The 24,119-nt window shown below is 59.3% G+C and overlaps 9 protein-coding genes across 9 annotated transcripts; 4 read left to right on the top strand and 5 right to left on the bottom strand.

Moving 5' to 3' along the window:
• Window positions 1-1,289: 1,289 nt before the first annotated feature.
• On the bottom strand, window positions 1,290-1,987 carry P884DRAFT_255340 (uncharacterized protein). The gene has a single exon (XM_069440978.1). The coding sequence runs from the start codon at window positions 1,964-1,966 to the stop codon at window positions 1,712-1,714; it is 255 nt and encodes an 84-aa protein (XP_069300471.1). The 5' UTR covers window positions 1,967-1,987; the 3' UTR covers window positions 1,290-1,711.
• A 294-nt stretch (window positions 1,988-2,281) lies between these two features.
• Window positions 2,282-2,746, bottom strand: P884DRAFT_296981 (uncharacterized protein; the record flags this gene model as incomplete). Its single annotated transcript, XM_069444462.1, has 1 exon — window positions 2,282-2,746. The coding sequence occupies one exon, from the start codon at window positions 2,744-2,746 to the stop codon at window positions 2,282-2,284; it is 465 nt and encodes a 154-aa protein (XP_069300470.1).
• Window positions 2,747-4,397: 1,651 nt separating this feature from the next.
• P884DRAFT_327253 (uncharacterized protein) lies at window positions 4,398-5,164 on the bottom strand (the record flags this gene model as incomplete). The annotated part of the gene is made up of 2 exons (XM_069445521.1): window positions 4,958-5,164; window positions 4,398-4,849 (listed from the first exon to the last, which is right to left on the bottom strand). The coding sequence occupies exons 1-2, from the start codon at window positions 4,968-4,970 to the stop codon at window positions 4,398-4,400; spliced, it is 465 nt and encodes a 154-aa protein (XP_069300469.1). The 5' UTR covers window positions 4,971-5,164.
• Window positions 5,165-5,687: 523 nt separating this feature from the next.
• On the top strand, window positions 5,688-7,308 carry P884DRAFT_236948 (uncharacterized protein). The gene is made up of 2 exons (XM_069440013.1): window positions 5,688-6,328; window positions 6,392-7,308. Exons 1-2 carry the CDS (start codon window positions 6,062-6,064, stop codon window positions 7,184-7,186), a joined length of 1,062 nt encoding a protein of 353 aa, XP_069300468.1. The 5' UTR covers window positions 5,688-6,061; the 3' UTR covers window positions 7,187-7,308.
• Window positions 7,309-7,477: 169 nt separating this feature from the next.
• P884DRAFT_192588 (uncharacterized protein) lies at window positions 7,478-12,088 on the bottom strand (the record flags this gene model as incomplete). The annotated part of the gene is made up of 3 exons (XM_069437689.1): window positions 7,478-8,273; window positions 8,421-11,838; window positions 11,920-12,088. The coding sequence occupies 3 exons, from the start codon at window positions 12,086-12,088 to the stop codon at window positions 7,478-7,480; spliced, it is 4,383 nt and encodes a 1,460-aa protein (XP_069300467.1).
• Window positions 12,089-12,654: 566 nt separating this feature from the next.
• On the top strand, window positions 12,655-15,578 carry P884DRAFT_76705 (Alpha/Beta hydrolase protein). The gene has a single exon (XM_069446075.1). The coding sequence runs from the start codon at window positions 12,981-12,983 to the stop codon at window positions 15,318-15,320; it is 2,340 nt and encodes a 779-aa protein (XP_069300466.1). The 5' UTR covers window positions 12,655-12,980; the 3' UTR covers window positions 15,321-15,578.
• Window positions 15,579-15,832: 254 nt separating this feature from the next.
• On the top strand, window positions 15,833-18,554 carry P884DRAFT_255330 (uncharacterized protein). The gene has a single exon (XM_069440977.1). The coding sequence runs from the start codon at window positions 15,858-15,860 to the stop codon at window positions 18,543-18,545; it is 2,688 nt and encodes an 895-aa protein (XP_069300465.1). The 5' UTR covers window positions 15,833-15,857; the 3' UTR covers window positions 18,546-18,554.
• A 1,030-nt stretch (window positions 18,555-19,584) lies between these two features.
• On the top strand, window positions 19,585-22,113 carry P884DRAFT_282689 (cytidine deaminase-like protein). The gene is made up of 4 exons (XM_069443611.1): window positions 19,585-19,820; window positions 19,942-20,124; window positions 20,187-21,669; window positions 21,741-22,113. Exons 2-4 carry the CDS (start codon window positions 19,976-19,978, stop codon window positions 21,894-21,896), a joined length of 1,788 nt encoding a protein of 595 aa, XP_069300464.1. The 5' UTR covers window positions 19,585-19,820; window positions 19,942-19,975; the 3' UTR covers window positions 21,897-22,113.
• On the bottom strand, window positions 22,114-24,113 carry P884DRAFT_282688 (uncharacterized protein). Its single transcript, XM_069443610.1, has 2 exons — window positions 23,635-24,113; window positions 22,114-23,400 (listed from the first exon to the last, which is right to left on the bottom strand). Exons 1-2 carry the CDS (start codon window positions 23,914-23,916, stop codon window positions 22,384-22,386), a joined length of 1,299 nt encoding a protein of 432 aa, XP_069300463.1. The 5' UTR covers window positions 23,917-24,113; the 3' UTR covers window positions 22,114-22,383.
• Between the last annotated feature and the right edge of the window lie 6 nt (window positions 24,114-24,119).

The raw sequence follows: 24,119 nt of genomic DNA, 5'->3' as shown, positions 1-24,119 counted from the left end.
CCTCTATCCCACCCCCTAGTGTCTCATTTCCATTCTATACCCGTGTCCTTCTGGTAACCGCTTCTCCTTTTCCCAAAATCAAGACGTGAAAAAAACCCTGGTGCCTGCACCCTCATTTTCATTCTATGCCTTGTATCCTTGTAACCGCTTCCCCCTTTCCCAAAATCAAGACAGGAAAAGCCCAGTCTCCTCAATTACCCGTGGTCGTGGTCGTGGTTGTGCTTGTGTCTGTGCTCGTGTCCGTGGTGGTCTCGGAGCGGTACAGGGCCCTGTTCTTGGAGCACGAGATGCCAGACTGACCACACTTGCCCGCCTCGCACTCGCTACAGAGCGTGTCCTTGACCCCCACCGTGTTGGTGCAGGTGTAGTCCGAAAAGTGCAGGCACACGAAAGGCATTGTGTCCTAGTAATTGATGATCAGCGAGGCTCCAATGGCCTCTCGAAGGGGGGTGAAGGACCTACTGATGTCAAGGATCGAGTTTCGATCGGTGGAGGAGTAATGTGGCTTTGGAGACTGTGAGAGTGTCTGGGGAGTAATGGGTGAAGAGTGTCCTTCGAATTATAGTTTTGATGCTCTTGAACTGGTAGATGATGTGAACGGCTGAGTTGAGGATGTTCAGGTATCGTGAACGGCAGATACTCGGTCGATGATACCCCTATATATATGTGCAAATACATGGCGCCTCCTTTGGCATATGTTCCCAATGCTGTCCGGGACAGCCGTGATGTTGTCAGCTGGAACAGCATCGATGTTCACCTCGTCGCAACCGCCATTGTCTCCTATAGACATGGCTTAGGACGTGGCAGTTCGTCTTGCACCAAGTGACCAGGTATTCAAAGGTTGTCTGAGAAAGAAGTTCGGACCGGCACGAGTGGAGCGTGCTCTCGTCAAGGTCACGATGTAATGCGGCCCTTTGAAAGGGGCAAGTTTCCAAGGCACGAGGGCTAACGACGGGGAATCTAGGAATCTACTTGAAGGGTGACGTGGAAGGGTGGACGTGGTCATCCGGAGGGTGAACAAAGTGATATTTTAAACCTTGGATCTCAGGGGATATAAAGAACAGGTTCCTGACCGCCTATACCGTCAACCAACAAGGCCCAGGAGTACAACAACGATGCTACTCCTTTGACTGGGGGGATGGCCTATGGTGTAAGTAGGATAGGGATCGTTACCGGTAAGTATATCACAAAGGGACAAGGGGCAGCTTTCAACTCCCAACAACATCACTCTAACCCAGACTAGACTGACACTTGCTCTTACCACTCTCCACGTACCGGACTCCCAGGTTGCCGTCTCGCATCATCCCTGCCGTCGAAACGATTCATGTCTCTAGTTACTTCTCCCTCTATAAGCGGCATATAGCTGTGAAGAAATAGGAGCTGGCTCTTCGTTCACCCGAGTCGGTGTGATAGGTTCACCTGTTCACTCGACACTACGGTTCGAAGGTGTAACACCTTACACTCGCTTGCCATCTGGGATCTCTTAAGGAAAACAATGCTTCTCGGGGGAAACTAAGTATGATTTATTGGGGGCGGCTGAGAAGTCGGTCGACTTCAGCACCATCGACTTATACATATTGCAGCTGAAAATCACAGGTTATTGAGGAATGCGATCAAGCGATAATGCTTACGTGCTTACACAACAACACATCTACAAGTGCATGAGATCGACTAGTATCAGTACTGGCCTTGATTCCTCTGGATCGACCGTTTACCTGTACATCTCCAGATCGACACTACTGAGGCAGATCAATCTGTGCAACAACGGCGCAATGCAATGTCGAACCCTTCGTTGACCGTGCCAGGAACAACCAGAAAAGATAACCAAAGGAGAGACCGGCGGAATGTTTCTTTCATCCTTCAATTCGTTACCAAGCACTTGTGTGCGAGCTGCAGCACTACAAAGAACTCGGGTCAGAAACTCAGGCGCCATGATGCCCAAGCCATGCCAACAAAGGCATGTCATAGTCTATTGTCCAACATGCCGGCCGGTATCCCGCTCGAAGATGATCAAAAATCAAAGGAAATGGTTGGCGAGTTGCCTCGTAATATTGAATCCCGTTCCCCCACCCTTTTCCCACACCTTTCAAGGTGTTACTTCCAATCAAAAAGCCCCAAACGTCTCATCCCCGGAGAATCAAGTAAGGTGGCAGAGAAGCAAAGAGTTTCAAGAACAAAGCTTGTATTCATGGGTATAAAATCGTCAATGCCAGATGAGTTTTGAGCCTCCCACCCGTCCCTCTCGAAGCGCGCATCTTGAGAACAGAGTGGCTACGTTCGTTTAGGCCAGGAGAGCAACACCGACGGCGCCCAGGACACCGAGGAGCATGGCGGGCTGGACATACAGGCCCGCGGCGGCGGCGGTGGGGATCGAGGGAGAGCTGGACGTCGTCTCGGACGGAGGGACCGCGACACCCGAGCTCGAGGGCGGGACGACGAGGGCGGACGAGGTGGTGAAGATGAAGGAGGAGCTGGCGGTGGGACCGGCGGTGGGACCGACGGTGCTCGTCGAGTTGGACAGAGGGAACGACGCCCAGCTGCTGCTGCTGGTGGTGGTGGTGGTCGACGTGGTGGTCGAGGTGGAGGTGGAGGTGCGGCCGGGGCAGTTGGTGACCGTCGGGTTGCACTCGGTGATGGTGACCGTCCTGGTCAGCGTCTGGGTAGAGGTGACGGTGCTGTCGCTCTCCTGGGCGGCGACCAGGGACAGGCCAGTGGCGAGGACGGCGAAGATGCTCTTGAACTGCATTTTGTCTGATTTATGACGGCGATGTGATGCGCTTCGGCCAAGACCGCTCCGCAATCGACAGGTTTCACAAAATGAGGTCGGTAATGTAAAAGAAGGCGCGACCGCAGCCAAAAGGTTGTAATAGGTCTGGTAAACTTAAAAACGACCGACCGATTAAAGGTGGCGTTTGTAGTTGTTGAACTGATTCAAAAGAGTGGAAGGCTGTGACGCCGGGAAGGTTGAGAAAGGAGCGGATGGCTGCTGGACGCGCTGTGTGGGTGAAGAAAGAAAGGGGGGGAAGGAGGGAGCGCAGATCGAACGGGACGGGAAATGCAATGCTTTTTTATTAGGGGAGCTGTGGGAGCGCCCAGAGTCTTTGCGCCTTGGGGGCACCTTCCCACCCTGGCACGACAGCTCGCAACCCATGCGAGCCATGTTGCGCCAACTTGAGGAGCGGACCAGTGGGGGATGGAGCACCCAGGGATGCCCAGGGATTGACACGCAATCGACCGGGCGAAAACCGGTACCTTGCAGCGATGAAGGGGTGGAGACCCTTATTTTGACGAGCGGGTGCCGGTGATTGGTCGGGCACGTTCCGCCTGCAAGGGACGGTCAGCGGACAAGGGAGCATCGACCACTTGAAATTTGAGTGCGGTGGGCCCCAGAACCACCCCTCATGCTTGTGTCCGATCTGCAAAGTACTGTACACTACGCTCTGGGCTGTCAGCGCCCAATGCGGCACCAGGAAACAACTCATCAATCCACTCGGGCTGATGATGCCGGTGTCCACTTGCGCAGCAAGGTAGTGCACGCTGGAGTCTGCAAAACTCTTTTTTCTTTTCTTGCTTGCCACATAGTTATCTGCGCGTGTGTGTTGGAGGCATTGCCGAAGAGTGTGTCTCTAAGACGGGTCTGGCCGACAAATGCCCGCGCCAACGCCCAAAACGAGCAAATGGGACATCCTTCGATACACCCTGCCGCGCTAGTCGAGCGAGGGGGCATGCCACTGTCATACACTTCAAAATGCCGCTTCGCGCGGCTGCGCGAGCAAAAATAGATGGCTTATCGGAAGCTCAAGAGGGGAACAATCGCATGCCCCGAGGCTGACCTTGCGATATAGTGTATATGCGATCGCAACTCTACTTTGAAGAAGTACAACAGACTGCATGACACAGAGTACTGCGATAGTTAACCATGTATCCACAGCGAGCCCCGCGCATTACGCTCCAGACCCTGCTGAAGGGGAATCGGGATCCCCCAAAAAGAGGTCGGAGTCGGTGGGCGTGAAACTGCAACGCACGTATAGCTTGGCAAAAACGTTATTTCGGTCGGCAGCATTTAACATGGGTAATCCGTGTTTGACAAGAGCCCCCCTTTCCACTTGACCATAAATTGCAGATTCATCAATAGTGTAGTTATTTGGGGTTTCACCATGCCAAGTCCCCGCGAAATTTCGACTCTTTAAAATTGGGAAGCCGATTCTAATGTTTCACGTGCGTTGTACGGAATAACTACGGACTACGGAGTACTCTGATAGACAAGATGGATTGATCCGTCCAGTTCGCCAACATGGGACGAACACACCAACAAGGGCTCTCCTTGGTTCCCGGCAATAACCGGCCGCATTTCCGCCACTGTCGTTGCCACTCCCATCACTCCCATCGGGCCGCCGTCAAGGTTTGTGTGGGCCACCACTCGACCGGAACTGTCGTTTCCGCGAATCGGCACCGCTGTCCGTGAAGGTTCCGATCCGCGTGGCGTCGAGCTCGGGAACCGCCGGGCACTCGGTGGTGGCGGAACCGCAGCGGGTGCAGACGCAGTGGCGGCAGCAGTATGTCGTGCCAGCCGAGTCTTTGCCACGGGAATGGGAACTGTCGGCCTGGCCGCTCGGATGCGGCGGCTCGGGTTTTGCGTCGGGTGCCGTGTTGGGGGGGCTGTATGGCGGCGCCTCTTCGAACGGCGTCCGCTCTCGTTCGAGTCCTAGGCGGTGCCTTTCCGACATGTCCAGCCGGGTTTGCTCTTGCCATCTCTGCCGCTCCTCGACGAGACTGTGCTCCAGCGAGAGGCATAGCCGCGCCAGGGCCTCTTCAGCCAAGACGGCCGAATCCCTCACCCTCTCCTTCTCTCGTCGATGGGTTCGTTCTCGGTGCGGGCGCTCAGAGTGTCTGTGACTTGAGCTTCTTCGCTTATGCCTTCGTGTCTCCTTCTCCTGCTTTAAGGGGAGTAAAAGACCGATTAGACACATATTTTCTTTCCCCAACGGTCAAGTGGTATGTGCACACAGGAACAGGGAGCAGGATGAACTGGTGTGATATCGACTCGGCTTGCCCTCGAACTGCAGTCCCATGTATCATCGTGCTTTATGATTGCCTCTATATACTGCTAGCTCCATCTCCGGCGTATTGCTGATTCCGGCGGGGGGGCGCTGCTCAATGAGATAAACACGAGACACCAACGCTTTGTGATGCCTTCTGTCGAGGCTTTGCCCTTTGAAAGGGGTACTACCATCTAACAAGGACTTGTTCTCAGCCTGCTCTCTGTGCACATCGCCAACGTGGTCACAGGTCACGGTCTCGTTTCAACAAGAGAATCTCCGAGCAATGATGAGGAAACCCCGCCACCCACCGACTGCGCCTGCTAGTCCGATCTATGTTGAACCGAGTCCGTTTGTCACAAGTGTGACCGTCATTGATCGGATCTGAAAGAAGCTTTAGAGAGCATTGTTAGGCGAGCTTTGTTAGCCATGGTCCTCTCGGTCGATTCATTTGGGACAACAACAAAGCACGATTGACTGGAATGTGTGCTTTTTATGGAGAGCGGGAGGCCTGCTTCGTCGACGAGATCCGGCGCCAACTCCAGATCGGCTGTGTGGATTGCGTTGCATCATCGGGAGATGCAATGGGTGATAGGCACTGAACCGACGTGTTTCATGTCTCGCGGCCGCAGGAGCTCTGAGACAAGACGCCCACGTTTTTTGTCTCCTTGCGCAGGGCAGCCAGCCGTTGTAGTCGCTCCTACAACTATAATCTCAATAGGCTCTATTTACTCGAGGTCTTTCTCTCTATATTGTTTTTGCTTTCCTTATTTTTTTTCTTTTCTTTTTTCCCACCCAAAAATCCATCGCTTTCTTCCCAACCTTTGCTGGTGTTCTTGGTAGGGGTGCGAGTGCCCCTCCTCAGCTACCCCGCAAAAGTTGGCTGGCGGTGCCCCTCCTTCACGGCTTTAGGACCTGGCCTTCGCGCCCGATCTCGAGCTTGGGAGACAAGGCGATCCAACACAACCGAGAAAAGAACAGATCAAAAAAAAAGGCGTCCTCCAGGCAGCGCCGGCAACACCATGGCGTCCGAAAGCAGCGAAGCCAAGTCGTACTCGACCGACCCCGCCCTGTACATCTACACGTCGTTGACGGCGGGCTCCTCTCACATCGTCACGGCGACGTCGCGCCTCGAAACCATCCTGCGCGCCAACCGCATACCGTTCAAGGCCATTGACATTGCCACCGACGAGAAGGCCCGCATGCTATGGGGCCGCCGTGCCGGCAAGGATGCGAACGGGCGCCAGCGCAAGCTCCCGGGGCTGGTGCAGATGGGCATGGTCTTGGGTGTAGGATCCCCGCGTCTGAGCCCCTTGCTCCCGGCCGCGTACTAATCCGCCGCGGTTTCCCAGGACATCGTTGAAATTGAAGAGTGGAACGAGTACGGCGAGCTCAAGGACCATGTCACTTTCTACTACGACGAATACACTCAACCCTCCATCCACCAGGCGCCCAAGCAGCCCCCAGCAGGCGCGCCGAAGGCGCCATCCGCGACGACGGCATCGCCCGCGCCCCCGGCACCGGCACCAGCACCAGCACCAGCATCAGCATCAGCGTCCAAGACCACCACTACAGAGAAGGCCGCCTCCGCCGCCTCGACAGCCGCCGCCAATGTCACCCTTCCCGTCCGCAGCATAGCCGAGGAAGCAGCCGCCAAGGCGAAGCAAGTCCACCTGCAGTCCCTCCGCGATAAGGTCTACGGCAAGGACAACAACAACAACAACAATAGCGCCAGCACTGCTTCCACATCCCCCTCCTCCACAAGCGCGACCGCCAGCACACAGGCCAGCGACGCCACTTCAACCACCACCACCACCACCACTACCACCTCTTCTTCGGCTTCCCAGGGGACGACCGCCGGCCTTCAGTCGCCCACCTCCTCGGGCTGGAAGGCCCCGGCCGGCGGCCCGGCCCCGGTGCAGTCGCCGACGTCGACCGGCTGGAAGCCGCGGGACGTGGAGCCGCCCGTGACGGAGCTGCACGGGGCGCCCGTGGAGCGGGCGAGCGCCGCCGAGATCGCGGCCGTCGAGGAGGCCGAGGCGATTCGGGAAGAGGGGGAGGAGAAAGGGAAGGAAGATGACGAGGAAGAAGGAAAGAAGAAGGAAGAGGGAAGGGCCGGCGGGGAGGCGAAAGGGAAGGGGCAGTAGAGACGGGGGCGACCTTGTTGTTTGATATGGTATCAACCTCGGCAGCATTTTTTGTCCAAGTCCTGTTTCTGGGTTATGGTACAGGTAGTTAGCTATTAACTAGTGCACCTTGCAAGCATGCTGGCGTAACAAGGTCCTTTAAGAATTGCTGCTGGTTGTTGGGGGCCTTGGACAACATTCTCTCATGCTTGCAGTCATACTCAAGACTCTTCAGCAACCCTGTGCATGCCGGTTACTTACCCGTGCATGCTTTTCTTTATGCGTGCATTAATCCCCTCAACCCAACCCGTCCTAATCATACAACCCCTCGTCGCCGCTCCCCGTCCCATCCCGAAAAAACGGAGACGCCTCGGCGATCGGAGGAGCCACTTCCTTCCCCTTTCCCTTATCCCTCGCCCCATATCCACCACTACCGCCCAGACTACTCTCCTCCCCTTCTTCTTCTTCCTCGTCCCCATCCTCTTCTATCTCCCCTCTCTCTTCATCGTCATCATCGAACTCGTCCTCACTCCCCAAGGCAACCGCTTTCCCTTTGCCCTTCCCACCAGCAACTGCCTTGCCCTTGCCTTTTCCGCCGGCGGTCCCCGCCGAGGCGGCCGACGCCGTCCTCCGCCCGGCCAACCCCAGCCCCAGCCTCGCCGCGGCAGGCACGCCGGCGCCGTTCGGGGTACCACCTACCTCCTTTCCGCTACCCTTTTCCTTTCCCTTTTCCTTTTCCTTGTCCTTGTCCTTGCTGGCCCCCTCGAACGTCGCCCTGACCCGCTCGTAGTGCGCCAGCTCACCCGCGCTCACGCTCGGCACCAGCTCGCGGTGGGCGTCGAGGAAGTCCTGCTCGGTGACCATGACGGCCAGGTCCTCGGGCTGGGCGAAGTGGTCGAAGAAGTAGGCCGTCGAGATTGGCGCGCGCAGCCCGTGCGCCGGCAGGTCCGCGTTGATGGCCCGGACCTTGGCGTCGACCAGGCTGGCCTGGCGGGTGACGGCCTTGAGCATGGCGTCGGAGCAGAGGGCGTAGAAGTCGGCGCCCGTGTATGTGAATGGCAGGCGTTCCGCGATGGAGCGGAGGGAGAGGGAGGGATGGAGGGTGAACCTAACAGTGGAGAAGGAAGGGGAGGTTGTTGTTAGTTGATCCGTACATATTAGTAGGAAAGGTAGATAGATGGTCAGAAGCGGGGAGGAAAAAAAGGGGGGAGGGGGAGGGTGTTGTCTATTATGCGAGGGGGATATATATACGTACTTCCTCGTCAAGGCCTCCATGATGGTGAGCTGCTTCTCGTGCGTGTCCGACACGCCCAGGTAGAGCATCTTGTCGAAGCGTCCGGGCCGGAGCAGCGCCGGGTCGAGCAGGTCCGGTCTGTTGGTCGCGCCGATGACGAAGACACCGCCGCCCGCGTCTTCTCCACCCCCGGACATGCCGTCGAGCTCGGCCAGCAGCTGCGAGACGATGCGGTCCATGACGCCGCCGCTGTCGCCCTGGTTTCCGCGCTTCGGCGCGACCGAGTCCAGCTCGTCGAAGAAGACGACGCACGGCCTCGCGTCCCGCGCTCGCTGGAAGACCCGCCTCACGTTGGCCTCGGACTCGCCAATGTACATATTGAGAAGCTCGGGGCCCTTGACGCTGAAGAAGTTGAGGCTATACTCGGTCGCGATAGCCTTGGCAAGGAGCGTCTTGCCCGTACCGGGGGGCCCGTAGAACAAGATGCCGGACCGCTTCTTCATGCCCTTAGCGAACAGCTCTGGCCTCTCGAGCGGCAGCTGGATGGTCTCGGTGACAGCCTCCTTGACGTTGTTCAACCCTCCGACGTCGTCCCAGGTGACATTGGGGATCTTGGGCGCGCCGATGGCGTCGGCAAAGTTCTTTCTGGCCGCCTCGACGGCGACCTCGAAGTCCTGCTTCGTGAGGCCCGAAGCGGCAGGGCCGCCGGCAACCTGCACGTCTCGTACCGTCACGGGCTGGCCATCGCTCGTCGCCTTTGCCGAGAGCTGCTCCAGGCGAGACTGCTGGGCCACCAGGGCCCTGTCGACGACATCGACGAGGTCGCCCGCCACGAGCGCCGCGGTCTTGAGCGCGATGCCGCCGAGGTCGACTTCGGGGTCGAGACTCACGCCGCGGTCGTCCACGATGGTGCGCAGGATGCCCTCGCGCTCCGCCTCGTCCGGCGCGCTCATCTCCAACTCGTGCGTGAACAGGGCCCTTAGGCCGTCGGGCACCTTCTCGACCTCGGTTGTGGTGGCGATCAGGACTCGGGCATCCGCCAAGATCTCCTTGATGGACGAGACCATCCGGTCGGCGGTCAGAGCCTCGATGTGACGGATCAGCAGGGCGCAGCAGTCCGGCCCGCAACTCATGGCGCGCTCCGCGCGCGAGGTCAGGAAGCCGGCCGTCTTGACGTCGCTCCCGCCGGCGCCCGAGTCGTTGACGATGTCGTACGCGTCAATGGTGAAGGTGTGCAGGCCAATGTCGGCGCAGGCCTGCGACGCCGTGAAGGCCTTGCCGATGCTCCGCTGCGTGGAAACGAGCAGGATGGCCACGGGCGGCATCTTGAGATGGATGGCCGGCTTGCTCGTCGCCGCGGCCACGAGCTCCCTGACCTTGCGTCTCAACGGCGAGACGTACTGCCGTTCTGGCTCCACCAACAGCGGGCTCGAAGGACCATGGTGTCGTTTTGGGAGCTTCTTGATCCCGAGGTAGTATGGCCACGTATTTGAGGTCGTGCCGGGGACACGGCTCGTCACGGAGCCGGTCTGCTCCAGGTGGGTCACGGAGATGTCGACGCAGGCGACCGAGCCCCAGGGGTCATCCTCTTCCTCGTTCTCTTCCGCCGACTCCTGCTTCACCGGCTGGACGTGGCCAACTTTGAACCAAGCGACTTCGTCGTACTTTATGCCCCGGTCCGGCCTTCCACTAGCGATCAGGCCCAGCACGTCGTCGACGGCCGGATCGTCGCCTGCCGCGGTGGATTCCTGCAATGCTCGCCCTAGCTGGGTGTCAATGGGCACCGCGATAAGATCTCCCGTCTTGACCACGCGCAATCTGCTCTCGAAATAATACTTCAGGCCGGCCATGACGGCAGTCTGCACGTCCCTCTCCACGGGGATCGGCGTCCGAACGTGCTGCAAGATCACCTCTCGAGCAAAAGGCGGTTGAGTGGGGACGGATGACTTGGGCTGGGGCCCCTTTGCCTGCATGGCTCGCTTGATGGGCGCGAGACGCAGGTAGGGAGGATTCTCGAGGTTCGCGAGCATGACAGGCGAGAGGTATACGGTGGGGCTCGAGGTTCCCTGGACCTGGGACTCGAAAAAGGACATTCTCCGGCCGTCGTGCTTGGAGCTCGCCACGCGGGCCATTGGGCGGTTGGAGTAACCCTCCGGCAGCCCATAGACCCTCGCAGACCGCCAGTTCACCTCGTCGGGGACTTGCTCGACGAAGCCGCCGAGGCCCAACGCGCCGAAGCCGGTACTTGGCGGCCCTTGGGATGCCTCTACCCGCACCCAGTCCCCGGAGAAGCAGCCTATGCGGGTCAGGTCCTTGGTGTCGACGTAGATGCGTGCCTCTTCATCGTCGACAGCGGCGGGCTTGGGGTGCAGGAGGTCGGGCGGAATGGGCTGCACGAGCCCTTGGGCTTTGAACAAGCGGCCGCGCGGCCGGTCCGGCCTTGCGGTTGTTGCGGTGAAGTTGGAGAAAACGGAGGCGGCGCCGCTCATCCCGTTCATCCTCCGCCCGCGCCCTATGGTGGAGGGTGTGCCTATCCCGCTGGTTATGGTGGACGACAGCGTGGGCGCCTGGAGAGATATCATTTCGTCCATCGAATCGTCCGAAAGGGCATCCTCCTCCTCCTCCTCCTCCTCCTCCTCCTCCTCTTCCAGTTCTGGCTCTTCGAATTCCGTATCGGTTGCGGTGGCATCCGTTTCTTCGGTCGCGGTGTCAGTCCGGATGCCCTCCTCGGCGGCCGAGTAAAACTGGTCGTTCGCCGTGTCCTCGTCGTCCTCTGTGGTGCCGTTCAGACCGCGGCTCTGCGGCATCGGGGCCGACGAGCGGCTGTGTTTGGAGTGGATGCGGCCCCGCGACACGATGATCTTGGTGTTGGGACCCAGGATTCCCTGTGCGACGGGCTCGCAGAGGGCGATCCTGCCGGGGTTTGGAGGGACATGAGTGACAGGGTGCGGCGGCAGAGGGAGCGGGAACAGGTCTCCGGTGTGGACGACCTTCAGGGAGCGGAGAGCGGTTCGCAGGGCGGCCGTCAAGCGCGCCTCGGGGGTAGAGGGAGCCGGGGCCTTCCCGCGGTCCGCGGTAGTGGGATGGTCCCGGAAGAAGGTGCCCTCCCCGTTCTCAAGTCGCTTGGCCGACTCTCCCTCGAGGTTCACAAAGACGGTGTCTAGCTCGATGGCAGCGACATCCAGCACCAAAATCTCGATCCCGCTCCTGCTCCGGGTGTTCAGCTGCGACGGGGCGACCTGCTTCAGATTCAGGGCGAAGGACTGCAGCGCCAAAGACGAGGGAGAGAATTGTATGGTAGAGGGGGCGAGGGCGGTCGACGGGGTGACGGGGACTATCGCCCAGTTCGTGGATTCGGGAGAATGAGAGGCCGTCCATGGGGCGATGGCAATGTGCAAGGGGGTGGGGAGGCTCGAGAACCGATCGCCTTCATCTTGGGCTACATCGTGCGCACAACAATTAGCACCGATGCAGTAGAATGATTGGCAATTGGAAAAGAAACAAGGAGTGGCAAACACACAGTCTTGGAGATGGGGGAACAGCTCTGCGAACAGATCCTCGGACACGACGCCAACGTCGGTCTTGATGTGGTCGTCGAGGACCAGACGCGCCGAGACTGCGGCCTTGTCATGGCGACGCCGCCGTACCCGTCTCCGGCGGACGCTACCAGTTGCATCGGAAGCTGCCATCGTGAAGGCCGGGAGCAAGGGGGCAGAGTATGGCGGATGGCCGGGCGGCGTGGCGCTTCGCTCCCGTGGGGGAATGTGTGGTCGGAGTCACCCGACGACTGTTCTGATCCGAAGAGAGAGAGAGAGCAATTGGGCGATCGGAGTCGGTGCCGAGCTGCTCCAGCCTAGAACAAAGTGGTCGTCCACCTGGGATGCGGCGTGAAAAAAAGCGAGATTAGAGAATTCCGCTATGCTCTCCTGAATCGAGCTCGGGCACAGGTTCCCATCTTCAAACCCGATTACGGATAATCGTTCGGCGCATCTCTTGCGAAGCACCCCAGACCCTTGGTGCAGGTAGCTTCGGCTCTGGGGTTTCGCCTCGGCACATTGAGGGCCCGCTCAGCTCGCCCGGCCCGGAGAGTGGTGCAGGTAACTGGTGTATAGTGTGGCTAACCCTAACCCGAGTTAATCGAGAGCAGTGCCGGAGATAACTATCCGTATTCAAGAGATCTTCACATGGCCCAATGCCAGGAGCCAATGCGAACCCTGTCAATCTCCCCAGATCTGGGGAGCTTAAACTTCCCGCTTTCTTCCCGCTTTCTCCCCAAGGCAGATGACGTCGCGACTGAGTGGCAGTACATTGGTTCCTGACAACGTGAACCTTGCCATATCCAACACACTCAAAGCAACAACTCGATTAATTCTTTTCCATTTTATCTCTTTCCTTCTTTTTCCCTTCCCTCTTTTTTATTTTTTTTTTTCCAATTCCTTCGAATTGAGCAAGGCTCACGTCGAAAATGCTCCGGAAAGCTTGTACGGCTCTCCATTGGCATCGTACGACCCGTGAAATCTTCATCTCGTCTGTGTCTGTCTTTAGACCTCGCAGTCAGGACCTAGACATTCCATTGCCACCATGACAGTACCAGAGGCCAATCCGCGTGAGAAGGAGCCAATCCGTTCCCCGTCCAGTCAAGATGGCGATGGCTCTTCTTGGGACCGGGCTGTCGCCGAGTTTGCAAGCCAGGCCGAGAAGATGTCCCTTCAGCATCCGTCCGAAACCGCCGTCGGGGACGGAGTCGCCGCCGAAGCACGCTTTGTGACGCCCCGAGACCCAGGACTTGTCACGGCGGACGGCAACCGCTTGGCTCCGGTGCCGTTGGAAGAGGCACACAAGCTGAATGTGCTGCGGGAAGAGCTGCAAGATCACGAACCTGGAACAGTAGCATCGGCAGGCGGGGAAGACTATGGCATCGGTGCAGAGGGGCCTGCGTCACCAATGAAGAGGGCGGTTGATGTTGCCGCGGAAAAGGCAGAAGAACGGGGAGCAAAATCGCCGGACGGGAGTCTTCGGCGGGCTATGCCCCCGACGCACACGAACCCTCTATTCCCGCCGTTACCACTCTACGGCCCTCCTTCTCTACTCCGAAACCTCCAGTGTCGCGTGTTTCAGATATCGTCGTTTTTTCTCAGCCTTGCCTTTCTCAGTGTCATCGTCCTCGGTGCGCTCTTCACCAGCATCGGCCCGTCGCTGCGGCGGCTCTGGCTGCGTGCAACACTGCGGGACCCCGACCGCACCCGTCCGTTCTACGCCGAGGAGGTCAACGAGAGGAAAAAGAGGCTTGAGAGAGAACGACAATGGAGAGAGGGTATCCGCTCCGGCGATGATGGCTTCACACCCAGCGAAGGAGGGCCAGACCCGATTGTGTGTGATCCGGCATACTATGCCCGCCGCGTTGGTCTGGACATGGAAAGCTTCCAAGTCCAGACTGAAGACGGCTTTATCATTGAGCTCTGGCACGTCTATGATCCGAGGGAATACCGACCTCTGTCCGCGAGAGACCGCGCTGCTGGCGGCCCAGACACCCCCGAGCGCCTCAACCAAAGAGATCCCATTCACAACGGCACCAACGGCAGCAACAGCGCACGGGGCGAGAGCCACGGCAACAACCAGAAGCCCAAGTTCCCCGTCCTCCTCATGCACGGCTTGCTCCAGAGCTCCGGCGCGTATTGCGTCAACGACGACGCGTCGCTGGCGTTCTACCTCTGCAAGTCGGGCTACGACGTCTGGCTGGGCAACAACCGCTGCGGCTTCTCGCCTAAGCACGCCCTGCTCGACTACTCGGACCCGCGCATGTGGTGCTGGAATATACGGCAAATGGGCGTCTTCGACCTGCCGGCGCTGGCGTCACGCGTCCTGGTCGAGACCGGCTTCGCGCGGCTCGGGCTCATTGCGCACTCGCAGGGCACCACGCAGGCGCTGGTGGCCCTGGCCAAGGAGCAGCGCCCGGACCTGGGCGAGAAACTCACCGTCTTCTGCGCCCTGGCGCCCGCCGCCTACGCGGGGCCGCTCATCGGCAAGATGTACTTCAAGTTCATGCGCATCATCTCGCCGGCCATGTTCCGCCTCATGTTCGGCATCCACGCCTTCATCCCGCTCATGATGACCATGCACCGGGCGCTGCACCCCTGCGTGTACGGCTGGCTCGGGTACAAGGTGTTTTCCTTCCTCTTCAACTGGACCGACGCCCGGTGGGACCGCGGGCTGCGGGACCGCATGTTCCAGTTCGCGCCCGTCTACGTCAGCTCCGAGTCGATGCGCTGGTGGCTAGGGAGGGAGTGCTTCGCCAGGCACAAGTGCATCCTCGCGACCAGGGAGGAGTGGAGGGCCGAGGAGAGGGAGGACGCCCGGGAGCAGGAGCAGGAGCAGGAGCAGCAGGGGAGGGGGGCGCTGTCGTCGTCGGTGCTGGCGCGGCCGGTCCGGGACATGGAGGGGGACGAAGGGGTGAGGAGGTCGGAGCAGGCGGCCGGGGCGTACAGCAAGAGGAAGCCGAGGCGGTCGACGGCGTGGTACAATCACCAGGCGCCGCCCTTTGCGCTGTGGGTCTGCGGCAACGACGCGCTGGTGGACGGCGAAAAACTGCTTAGGCGGTTCGAGCGCGGCCGGGAGCCGCACGTCAGGGTCGTCCACAGCAAGGTCATTCCCGAGTACGAGCACTTGGATGTCATTTGGGCCATGGACGCGCCGGAGCAGGTGTTCAAGGAGGTGCGGGAAGTGCTGTGGAAGACGTGTGACGTCAGGGACCTGTGCCGCGTGCCGAAGGGTTGCGAGGACGTGGAGCCCTGGGTGCCTCCAGACAAGCAGCACCTCGGAGAGCAAGGGGAAGAAGAAGAACAGGAGGGGGAGGAGGGGGAGGAGGGGGAGGATAACCTTATGTCAAGCAGCAGCGAGGACCCGTCTTCGCAAGATTTCTAACAGGGTTAGATGTCTTGTTTTGAAATTGGACGCTGTCACTGTGGGATGAGATGGGATGCGGGTTCGAGACAACATATCCTTGGCTGGCTGGAAGGTTTGAGATGGAGATCGCATTGAACTGTCAGTATCGTTCTCCGTACTATGTACACGACACCAACACCAACACAAAGGGGCCCCGGTTGAACTGTCTTCCAGCATCAAGCGTTCGCCAATTTCGCGACCTTGTCGGCGGAGAGACCGCTCCTTACTATCTAACGCTCTGGTTCTTAAACCTTTCCTCTTGCGCGTTTCTGCGCAGCCTATTGTACTGGACTGATAACAACCTTCCAGGCTCCAGCCACCAAGCAGGCAACGAACGAAACGGGATTCGCAGAGCTGTCAATCCCCCCCCCGGCACGTCTCCATGCATTCATTGGCCGATGAGTCAGAAGCTAGTCCCTTGTCGCACAAGAATACCACGATCCGGCATCTGGATTCCGGTCGAGGCCCCTTCAGGTCTCAGCTAGTCACGACACAAAACCTCCGTTCTCGCGGCGCATGTTTTTGCATTTTCGTCTTTTTTTATTTTTCCAGACCATCCCCGTCCCGCTTCATCAAGTGGGCATACAGGATTACACAGCACACCAGCGAATCGCTGGGGGTTTGAGCCCGCCCTCTGTGCTGAAACCAATTGGCTCCTCTCGGGCTATTTTTGGGGTCTTTTTTGGGGCCCCAGTCCAAGCGGCTCCGAGGCAAGAAACAACTGCAACGGAAACATCAATACTAATACTAACAACAAACAACGACCCCGGCACGGTGGTGGACCAACGGTCCCACGACACTCGGCGGAAGATGGCTTTTCCGTTCCTGACCGGCTCCCGGCGGGTGCGGTTCATAACCCTCGCCCTCCTTTTCATCACACTGGTGCTCTGGTTCACATACCAGACGCCCTTGTCTACCGTTGTCCCCCACGACCCCTTTGATCTGCACAAGGACCCACAATACCCGGACGCAGCGCCCGATGTCGCCAGGCCACCCCATGACCCTCAAGACCACGCGACACCGGAACACGACCATCCTGCTCAGGAGGTAGAGAAGCCTAAGGATGCCGCGTCTCCGCCGTTGACCTCTACGGGAGGAGATGCCGGCGAGGGTAGCGAGAAGGCCGAGTCCGAGCCCCGGCCGGGCGAGAGTACAACCAGCACGGCGGCCGAGCAGACCAAGGCGCCCGAGGAGACCGAGAACGCCAAGGAAACAGGAAAGGCCAAAGAGACCGGACAAGCTAAGGAGGCCGACGAGGCCAAGAAGACGGGGACCGCGACCACGGCAACCGCCGCCGCTACTGCCGAACCTTCGGTCGCGTGCGTCGACTTTGAGACGCTGCAGCGACAGAAGCCCGGGCCGCTGTCCGAGGGCCGGCGCAAGTTTCCCTACGTCCGGCCGCCGCCCGAGTGCAGGAAGTTCCGGTTGCCGGCGCTGGAAGCCCTGATCGAGCGCATGAGGAAGGTGATCCGCGACCCGGACCTCTTCCGGCTGTTCGAGAACAGCTACCCGAACACGCTCGACACCATGGTCAAGTGGCGGGGTTACGCGACCCGCAAGGACGAGGAGACGGGGGGGACGGTCGAGACGGACGAGGAGCTCACCTACGTCATCACGGGCGATATCGACGCCATGTGGCTGCGCGACTCGGCCAGCCAGGTGTACTCGTACCTGCCCTTGTTGGAGCCTTCCGACGACCGGGACTCGCTGGCCAGCCTCTGGCGAGGGCTCATCAACGCGCACGCGCGCTATATCATCATCTCGCCCTACTGCCACTCGTTCCAGCCGCCGGCCGAGAGCGGCATCAAGCCGACCAACAACGCGGCCTACCACCAGAACCACCCGTTCCCGGCGTACGACCCGGAGCTCGTCTTCGACTGCAAGTGGGAGCTCGACAGCCTGGCGTCCTTTCTGCAGATCAGCACCGCCTACTACCGCCGGACCGGCGACCTCACCTTCTTCGCCAAGTACTCGTGGGTCGACGCGGTCGAGGCGGCCGTGGACGCGTCGGCCGCCATGCGGCGGGGCACCTACGACGAGGACGGGCGGGTGCTCCCGTCGGCGTGGACCTTCACGGGCTGGACGAACCGCGGGTCCGAGACGCTGACCAACGACGGGCTGGGCAACCCGGTGCGGGAGAACGGTATGGTGCGGTCGGCGTTCCGGCCGAGCGACGACGCCTGCATCTTCCAGCTGCTGACGCCCAGCAACATGATGTGGGCCGCCTACCTGGAGCAGGCGTCCGAGATCATGCAGGGGCTGGCCGACGGCGGGCTCCACGCCAAGGCGGCCAACCTGACCACCGAGATGCGCAAGCTCGCGGGCGGGATCCGCCGGGGCATCGCGCTCGATGCCGTGGTCCACCACCGCGACTTTGGCGACATCTTTGCCTACGAGGTCGACGGCTACGGGGGCGTCAACCTGATGGACGACGCCAACGTCCCCTCCCTCCTGGCCATGCCGCTGTGGAACTACACCCGCCCGGCGGCCGCGCCGGGCAGCCGCATGGTCCGGTCAGCCAAGCACGCGGCCCGGAGCGAAGAAGGTGATGATAAGGACGGTGATGCCGCCGCCGCCGGCGGCGGCAAGAAGACGGAGGCCGAGGAGGATTGGCGGGACGTCCCACCGCCGTCGGCGCCCGCCACGGACGGCCACGCAGAGGCAAAGACAAAGACACCGGCAGGTGCAAAGGAAAAGGAAAAGGCAGATGCAGACGCAGACGGGCAATCCGCCGCCGCCGCCGCCGCCGACGAGGAGGAGGAGGAGGAGGAGAAGAAGCACGATTACGCCAAGGTGTATCAGAACACGCGCCGGTTCGTCCTCAGCACGGCCAACCCCTACTTCGCCAAGGGCCCCGCCCTCTCGGCCGTCGGGGGCCCGCACCTTGGACCGGGCAAGGGCTGGCCGATGGCGGCCATCGTGGCCGGGCTGACGGCGTTCGAGGACCTGGCCGGGTTCGAGACGGCGCAGGAGCGCGACGCCGCCGTGGCCGAGCAGCTCTTCGCCGTGCTCAACTCGACCGCCGGCACCGGGGTCGTGCACGAGACGGTCAACGCCTGGGACGAGCGCCAGTGGACGCGCGCCTGGTTCGGCTGGGCCAATGGCCTCTTTGGCGAGCTCATCCTCCGCATCGCCGTCGACGAGGAGAAGAGGGGCGTCCTCGGCAGCGAGGAGGGCCTCCTGGGGCGCTTGTGGCAGGACTGATGCCCGGGGGGGGGGGGGGTTGTTGGGATTCATTATTCGGGAATAGACAAGCTAACTGTATAGGTTTATCTGCCTCGTGATGGATATTTGGCGTTGGGTTGCTGTCTTGTTTTATTTATTTTTTTATTATTATTTTCCCTCTCGTTTTAAGGTAATCGGAAACGAGTAGTATGATGGAATGTTTTGATGTATTATAGCCACGGTTTGGCTTGCTCTTGGCTAAATAGAGAAAGCAAGCATGCGCGTGTTCAAGGATAGGGAATCCTGACTCAACCGGCAAGCCTTTCAAATATGAAAATGACTACGGAGTAGGAAAAAAAAACTAAGGACCTGCAGGTGCTCGAACCCTTGACCTCCCCACAAAAGGTCCGGTCGGAGGCCCTTGATACTTCATCTTGCTTGGCTGTTGGCTGTATAACTAATATTATGTTAGGTACAAAAGAGTGAGAAAAAAATTGGTAGCGTCTCTTTGAGTAGCGTGTCATCCTTAGTGCAGGGGCCATGCTAATCTTCTCTGTATCGTTTCAACTGCGAGGTGGTTAGTCTCTTGTTTTACAAAGCGTAACGCTAAACCGCTTGGAAATACTCACATTGACCAAATGTCCCGAAGGACATTGTTGGCCACCAGCAGTAGACCTTATAAACCACCATGAACCGTGCACCTCCCCCGCCAGCTGGGGGCGGCTGGCTGCCCCTCAGTTCCAGGGTCCATCCGATAACGATACCAGCTCGATCCCCTACGATAACTATGCCCGTTTGCGCCAGGTCAACGAACTACAACACGAGACGTTGTACACGTTGTACACGTGAGAATGAAAAAACAAGGTTTGTTACAAAGGAGGAGGGGAAAGCAATCCACGCAATTTTGGGGGGAAAACTCTTTTATACGTTCCACCCAAGCAAGCAACTGCACGGCGCTAGTGCGGCAATTAGTAGCTAAAAAAGCCTGGGGTGCGGGGCTCGCGGGGCAGAAGCAGCCTCCCACCCCCGATCCCGGCCAAGCTACCCCTCCATCCGACACGAGTGACGAAAGAACCAAAAACAAATTTCAGCCCCTCGCTCTTGCCTTTTGGTGGTGTGTTGGGCAAACGCTGAAGGTGCGTTATTGGGCTGATCTCTCCCCGCCACGAGCCTTAGAGCCCTTTCTCTTTCTCGGCGGCGCTAGCCAACTTTTAATCTTTTCCCTTCTGTTCGAGGCACGTCAATTGCAGGGTTTTGAGCACTCGAATTGGCAGCCCGAGTTTACGATAACCGACCGGGACTTGGGTACACCTTGTAAGTCGCAAAAAAAATCCAAATCCAAATCCAAATCCAAATCCAAAAACAAAAACAAAAAAGCAACCGATCGCGGGGCTGCAGTTGATTGAAGAGAAGCACTGACGTGCTCGAACTGAAGTCAGCGTTCTCGCAACACCAAACCATCTCTCACAATGGCCGACCATCAGCGAATCGCAATCGTTTCGGTCTATGACAAGACCGGGCTCCTGGACCTGGCCAAGGGCCTCGTCCAGCACAATGTCCGCATTCTGGCTTCGGGCGGCACCGCCAGGATGATCAGGGAGTCGGGTTTCCCGGTTGAGTACGCATTTCGCCTCGGCACCTTCAAAGGAAACAGTTGGCTAACAAACGGCCTTCATATAGGGACATTTCTGCCATCACCAAGGCTCCCGAGATGCTTGCTGGCCGCGTCAAGACCCTCCACCCTGCCGTCCACGCCGGCATCCTTGCTCGTAACCTCGCCTCGGACGAGAAGGACCTGGCCGAGCAGAACATCGACAAGGTTGACTACGTCATCTGCAACCTGTACCCTTTCAAGGACACGGTCGCCAAGATCAATGTCACGGTGCCCGAGGCTGTAGAGGAGATCGATATCGGCGGTGTCACTCTCATCCGCGCAGCTGCCAAGAACCACGCTCGCGTCACCATTCTGAGCGACCCCAAGGACTACGCCGAGTTCCTCAAGGAGCTCGAGACCGGTGAGATCAAGGAGGAGAGCCGGAAGCTGTACGCCCTCAAGGCCTTTGAACACACTGCCGACTATGACGCTGCCATTTCCGACTTCTTCCGCAAGCAGTACGCCGCCGATGGCAAGCAGTATATTCCCCTCCGCTACGGTGCCAATCCCCATCAGAAGCCCGCCTCGGCCTACGTCAAGGAGGGCGAGCTTCCCTTCAAGGTCCTCTGTGGCTCTCCGGGCTACATCAACCTACTGGACGCCCTCAACAGCTGGCCCCTGGTCAAGGAACTCAAGAAGGCTCTCGGCAAGCCCGCCGCTGCCAGCTTCAAGCACGTGTCTCCCGCCGGTGCCGCCATTGGCCTGCCTCTGACCGCCGACGAGCGCAAAGTCTACATGGTCGATGATATTCCCGGCATTGAGACTTCTGGCCTCGCTCAGGCATATGCTCGCGCTCGCGGCGCCGACCGCATGAGCAGCTTTGGTGACATGATCGCTCTGAGCGACGTTGTCGACGTTCCCACCGCCAGCATCATCTCCAAGGAGGTCTCCGACGGTGTTATCGCCCCCGGGTACGAGCCCGCTGCTCTGGAGATCCTCAAGAAGAAGAAGGGCGGCAGGTACCTTGTCCTCCAGATGGACCCGGAGTACGAGCCCAGCAAGACCGAGACCAGGACCGTCTACGGTATCAACCTGACCCAGGGCCGCAACGACGTCGAAATCTCCCCCGAGTCGTTCAAGACCGTCATCACTCCCAAGAACTCCGGGCCCCTCCCCGAGAGCGCTCTGCGCGACCTGACCATCGCCACCGTTGCCGTCAAGTATACGCAAAGCAACTCGGTCTGCTACGCTGCCAGGGGCCAAGTCGTCGGCCTCGGCGCCGGCCAGCAGTCGCGCATTCACTGCACCAGGCTGGCTGGCGACAAGGCCGATAACTGGTGGCTGCGCTTCCACCCACGCGTCCTCGGCATCAAGTGGAAGAAGGGCACCAAGCGCCCAGACAAGAGCAACGCCATTGATTTGCTCGTCAGCGGCCAGCTCCCTAAGTCGGGGCCGGAGCGCGAGCTCTTTGAGGCCGCCTTCGAGGAGGTCCCACCTGCCTTCACCGAGGAGGAGAAGAGCGAGTGGCTGTCCAAGCTGACCGACGTTGTCGTGTCGAGCGATGCTTTCGTAAGTTACCGCCCTTTTCCGGTGTGCCACCCTCCCATTACTGGTTCGAAGCTGACGTGGGACGACCACAGTTTCCCTTCACCGACAACGTTTACCGCGCTGCCCGTTCTGGCGTCAAGTACATCGCCGCCCCCGGTGGCAGCCAGAACGACGTGCCCGTCTTCGAGACGGCCGAAAAGCTCGGTATCACGTTTGTTGAGCAGAACATCCGGCTGTTCCACCACTAGAGGAATACTGCTGGACCGACCTCAACATGACGAAGATACCCCATCGCCTCAATTTCTAGGCTCGATGTACAATACGGATGCTCCATACTACCTATCCCCTCGGGGTGGAACACTGGCGTGACGATATGTGGTGGATGGCCTGGTCGGGAACGGAAGAGTTCAACACTTTAGCTAGAAGGGTAGACATGGAATGAAATGGGCATTGCGCTTCTACCTCCTGGCCTAAGCGCGAAGCTAAATGTGATTGACTCTGCGGCGCCCTAATGTGTGGCGCGAGGGCAGAGGCAAAGCAAAGAATCGGCAACTAGTTATCTATTATACATACCTGGACGCGAGAGCCAATCGTTTTCGTGCGGCTACCTTTTCCGGCCTTAGAGATCAAAACCTCTGGAAGTTCAAGCGAGATGAAAAGGGAAAGTTCGTATACCGCAGAGCACCCATGCCAAGCCAGACTTGGGCCCCGCACAATCAGGTTCCTACCGGTTAATCATTCCTCGTCGCTCGCGTCGCCGCCACTTCCTTTCCCCCCGCCTTTATCCCCCTTTGATTTCCGGAACCTCTCCCGCCCCGTGGCGAGGTAGGCCTCGACGATGCGGCCGGCGAAGGCGCGGCCGTGCATGACGCGCAGGCAGGCCTCGGCAGCCTCGCGGGTGCGGAACTTGACGCTCACGATCCCGTCTTCTTCCTCGTCGTAGAGGACCACGTTGGTGACGGGGCCGAGCTTGGCGCATTCCTCGCGTATGTCCTCCTTGATGTCAAGGAGGGCGGCGGGGTCCTCGCGCAGCTCGTCGAGGGTGAACATGTTGCGGAGGATGACGACGCGCTGGTACTTTGGGTTGACGGCCTCCCGCAGCGCCGACGGGTCGTCGTCGTCGCTCCAGTCGGCCAGCTTGGCCGAGAGCTTCTGCGTCTTCTTGATGATCTTGGCCTTGTCCTGGCTGCTGCGCTGCTGGTTGCTGCTACTATTGTTGTTGTTGTTGTTGGCATTTTTATTATTATTGCTGCTGCTGCTGCTGCTGTTGTTGTTGTTGTTGCTGCTCCTTTGATCTGAAGGACCCGCGCCGGTGCCGGATTCTCCTGATCTGGCGGCGTTGTCGCCGTCGTACTTGGTCTTCTTGTAGCTCGAGTCGGCGGCCTGGACGCGCATCTTGGGCCCGTTGGACGGGGCGCCCGGGACGGGGAAGCGGAAGTCGGTATCGTCCAGCAGCATGATGGCCATGTCGACCGACTGGGGCTTGAAGAAGACGATGAGGGCGTCGCCCTTGAAGTTGCCGTTCTCGTCCGTGTACATCTTGATGCGCGGCCGGCCGCTGTCGATCTCCTCGGCGATGACGCCGCACTTGCGCGAGAAGAGCTCGGCCACTTCCTCGACGGTGGCATCGAGCGGGAGGCCCGTCACGTAGACGGCCGTGTTCTGCTTTGGCTGCGGCGGCCCGTGGCTCCCCTGCCGCCTTGCGGCCTTGGAAGGGCGGGCCTTGTTATTATTGTTGCTGTAGTTGCTGTCCTGCTGGCGCGCAAGCAACAGGGTAACATCAAGCGGCTGGTCAGTCTCTCCCGGATCTCGCGCGCGAGCATTCGGGACGGTTCTTGTCTCTCGGCTGGCTTATGTGCTGGGCTGTGTGGTAGGAGGAAGAGGAGGTGGTGGTAGATGAGGAGGAGGAGGAGGAAAAGAAGGAGGAGGGCATGGCGGCGTGCGGGACGACAAGTCGCTGCAGGTGTGCATGCGCGCGCAGCTTACCTCGCGATCGTTCGAGTCCAGCTTCCTCTTTTTCCCCTGTGCAGATTCCTGGCGGTCGTCTTGAGCGTCAGAATTGGGCATTATGTAGCCTTTCTGTTGTTCCTCGATCAGGGCTTCGTCGACGATGGGGATCCAGCGCCTCAACCCTTCGTCGAACTCGTACTCGGTGCCGTCGTCCTGCACCGCGATATACTTGTTGTCGAGCTTGGAGTAGGAAATCCGCTCATCCTGATCGAATTCTTCTGGGTTTGTCGGAAACGTCCAATATTCTGCTTCTGCCATGGTCGTCGAAGTCTCGATGGCGCTCACCTTGGTTGGTCGGTTGTGGGAAGGAGGAAGCTATGAAAGCTGGAGCTCCAAGCTAAAGTGGGATGACGCAGCGAATTCCAGGCACAGAACTGAAAGGGTTAGGGTTGGGTCATCAAGCAGTGAGATTCTCCGAAAGTCTCGTGCTCGTTTTCGAAACAATTCTACGGTTTAGGCTG

Source organism: Thermothelomyces heterothallicus, assembly GCF_042370625.1.
Source record: "Thermothelomyces heterothallicus CBS 202.75 unplaced genomic scaffold P884_scaffold_3, whole genome shotgun sequence".
In the NCBI taxonomy this organism is placed as follows: domain Eukaryota; kingdom Fungi; phylum Ascomycota; class Sordariomycetes; order Sordariales; family Chaetomiaceae; genus Thermothelomyces; species Thermothelomyces heterothallicus.
The sequence above is the reverse complement of the archived record's forward strand: the minus strand, read 5'-3'. Positions and strand labels throughout refer to the sequence as shown.

What these genes read in the sequence shown, in the direction of transcription:
- P884DRAFT_282689 (XM_069443611.1), top strand. Translation starts at nt 19,976, where the DNA reads ATGGCCGACCATCAGCGAATCGCAATCGTTTCGGTCTATGACAAGACC. An exon ending in GAGTCGGGTTTCCCGGTTGA is followed by an intron (nt 20,125 to 20,186) that starts GTACGCATTTCG and finishes GCCTTCATATAG; the next exon opens with GGACATTTCTGCCATCACCA. An exon ending in TCGTGTCGAGCGATGCTTTC is followed by an intron (nt 21,670 to 21,740) that starts GTAAGTTACCGC and finishes GGACGACCACAG; the next exon opens with TTTCCCTTCACCGACAACGT.
- P884DRAFT_255340 (XM_069440978.1), bottom strand. Translation starts at nt 1,966, where the DNA reads ATGACATGCCTTTGTTGGCATGGCTTGGGCATCATGGCGCCTGAGTTT.
- P884DRAFT_236948 (XM_069440013.1), top strand. Translation starts at nt 6,062, where the DNA reads ATGGCGTCCGAAAGCAGCGAAGCCAAGTCGTACTCGACCGACCCCGCC. An exon ending in AGATGGGCATGGTCTTGGGT is followed by an intron (nt 6,329 to 6,391) that starts GTAGGATCCCCG and finishes GCGGTTTCCCAG; the next exon opens with GACATCGTTGAAATTGAAGA.
- P884DRAFT_282688 (XM_069443610.1), bottom strand. Translation starts at nt 23,916, where the DNA reads ATGGCAGAAGCAGAATATTGGACGTTTCCGACAAACCCAGAAGAATTC. An exon ending in TGGACTCGAACGATCGCGAG is followed by an intron (nt 23,401 to 23,634) that starts GTAAGCTGCGCG and finishes GCGCGCCAGCAG; the next exon opens with GACAGCAACTACAGCAACAA.
- P884DRAFT_76705 (XM_069446075.1), top strand. Translation starts at nt 12,981, where the DNA reads ATGACAGTACCAGAGGCCAATCCGCGTGAGAAGGAGCCAATCCGTTCC.
- P884DRAFT_255330 (XM_069440977.1), top strand. Translation starts at nt 15,858, where the DNA reads ATGTTTTTGCATTTTCGTCTTTTTTTATTTTTCCAGACCATCCCCGTC.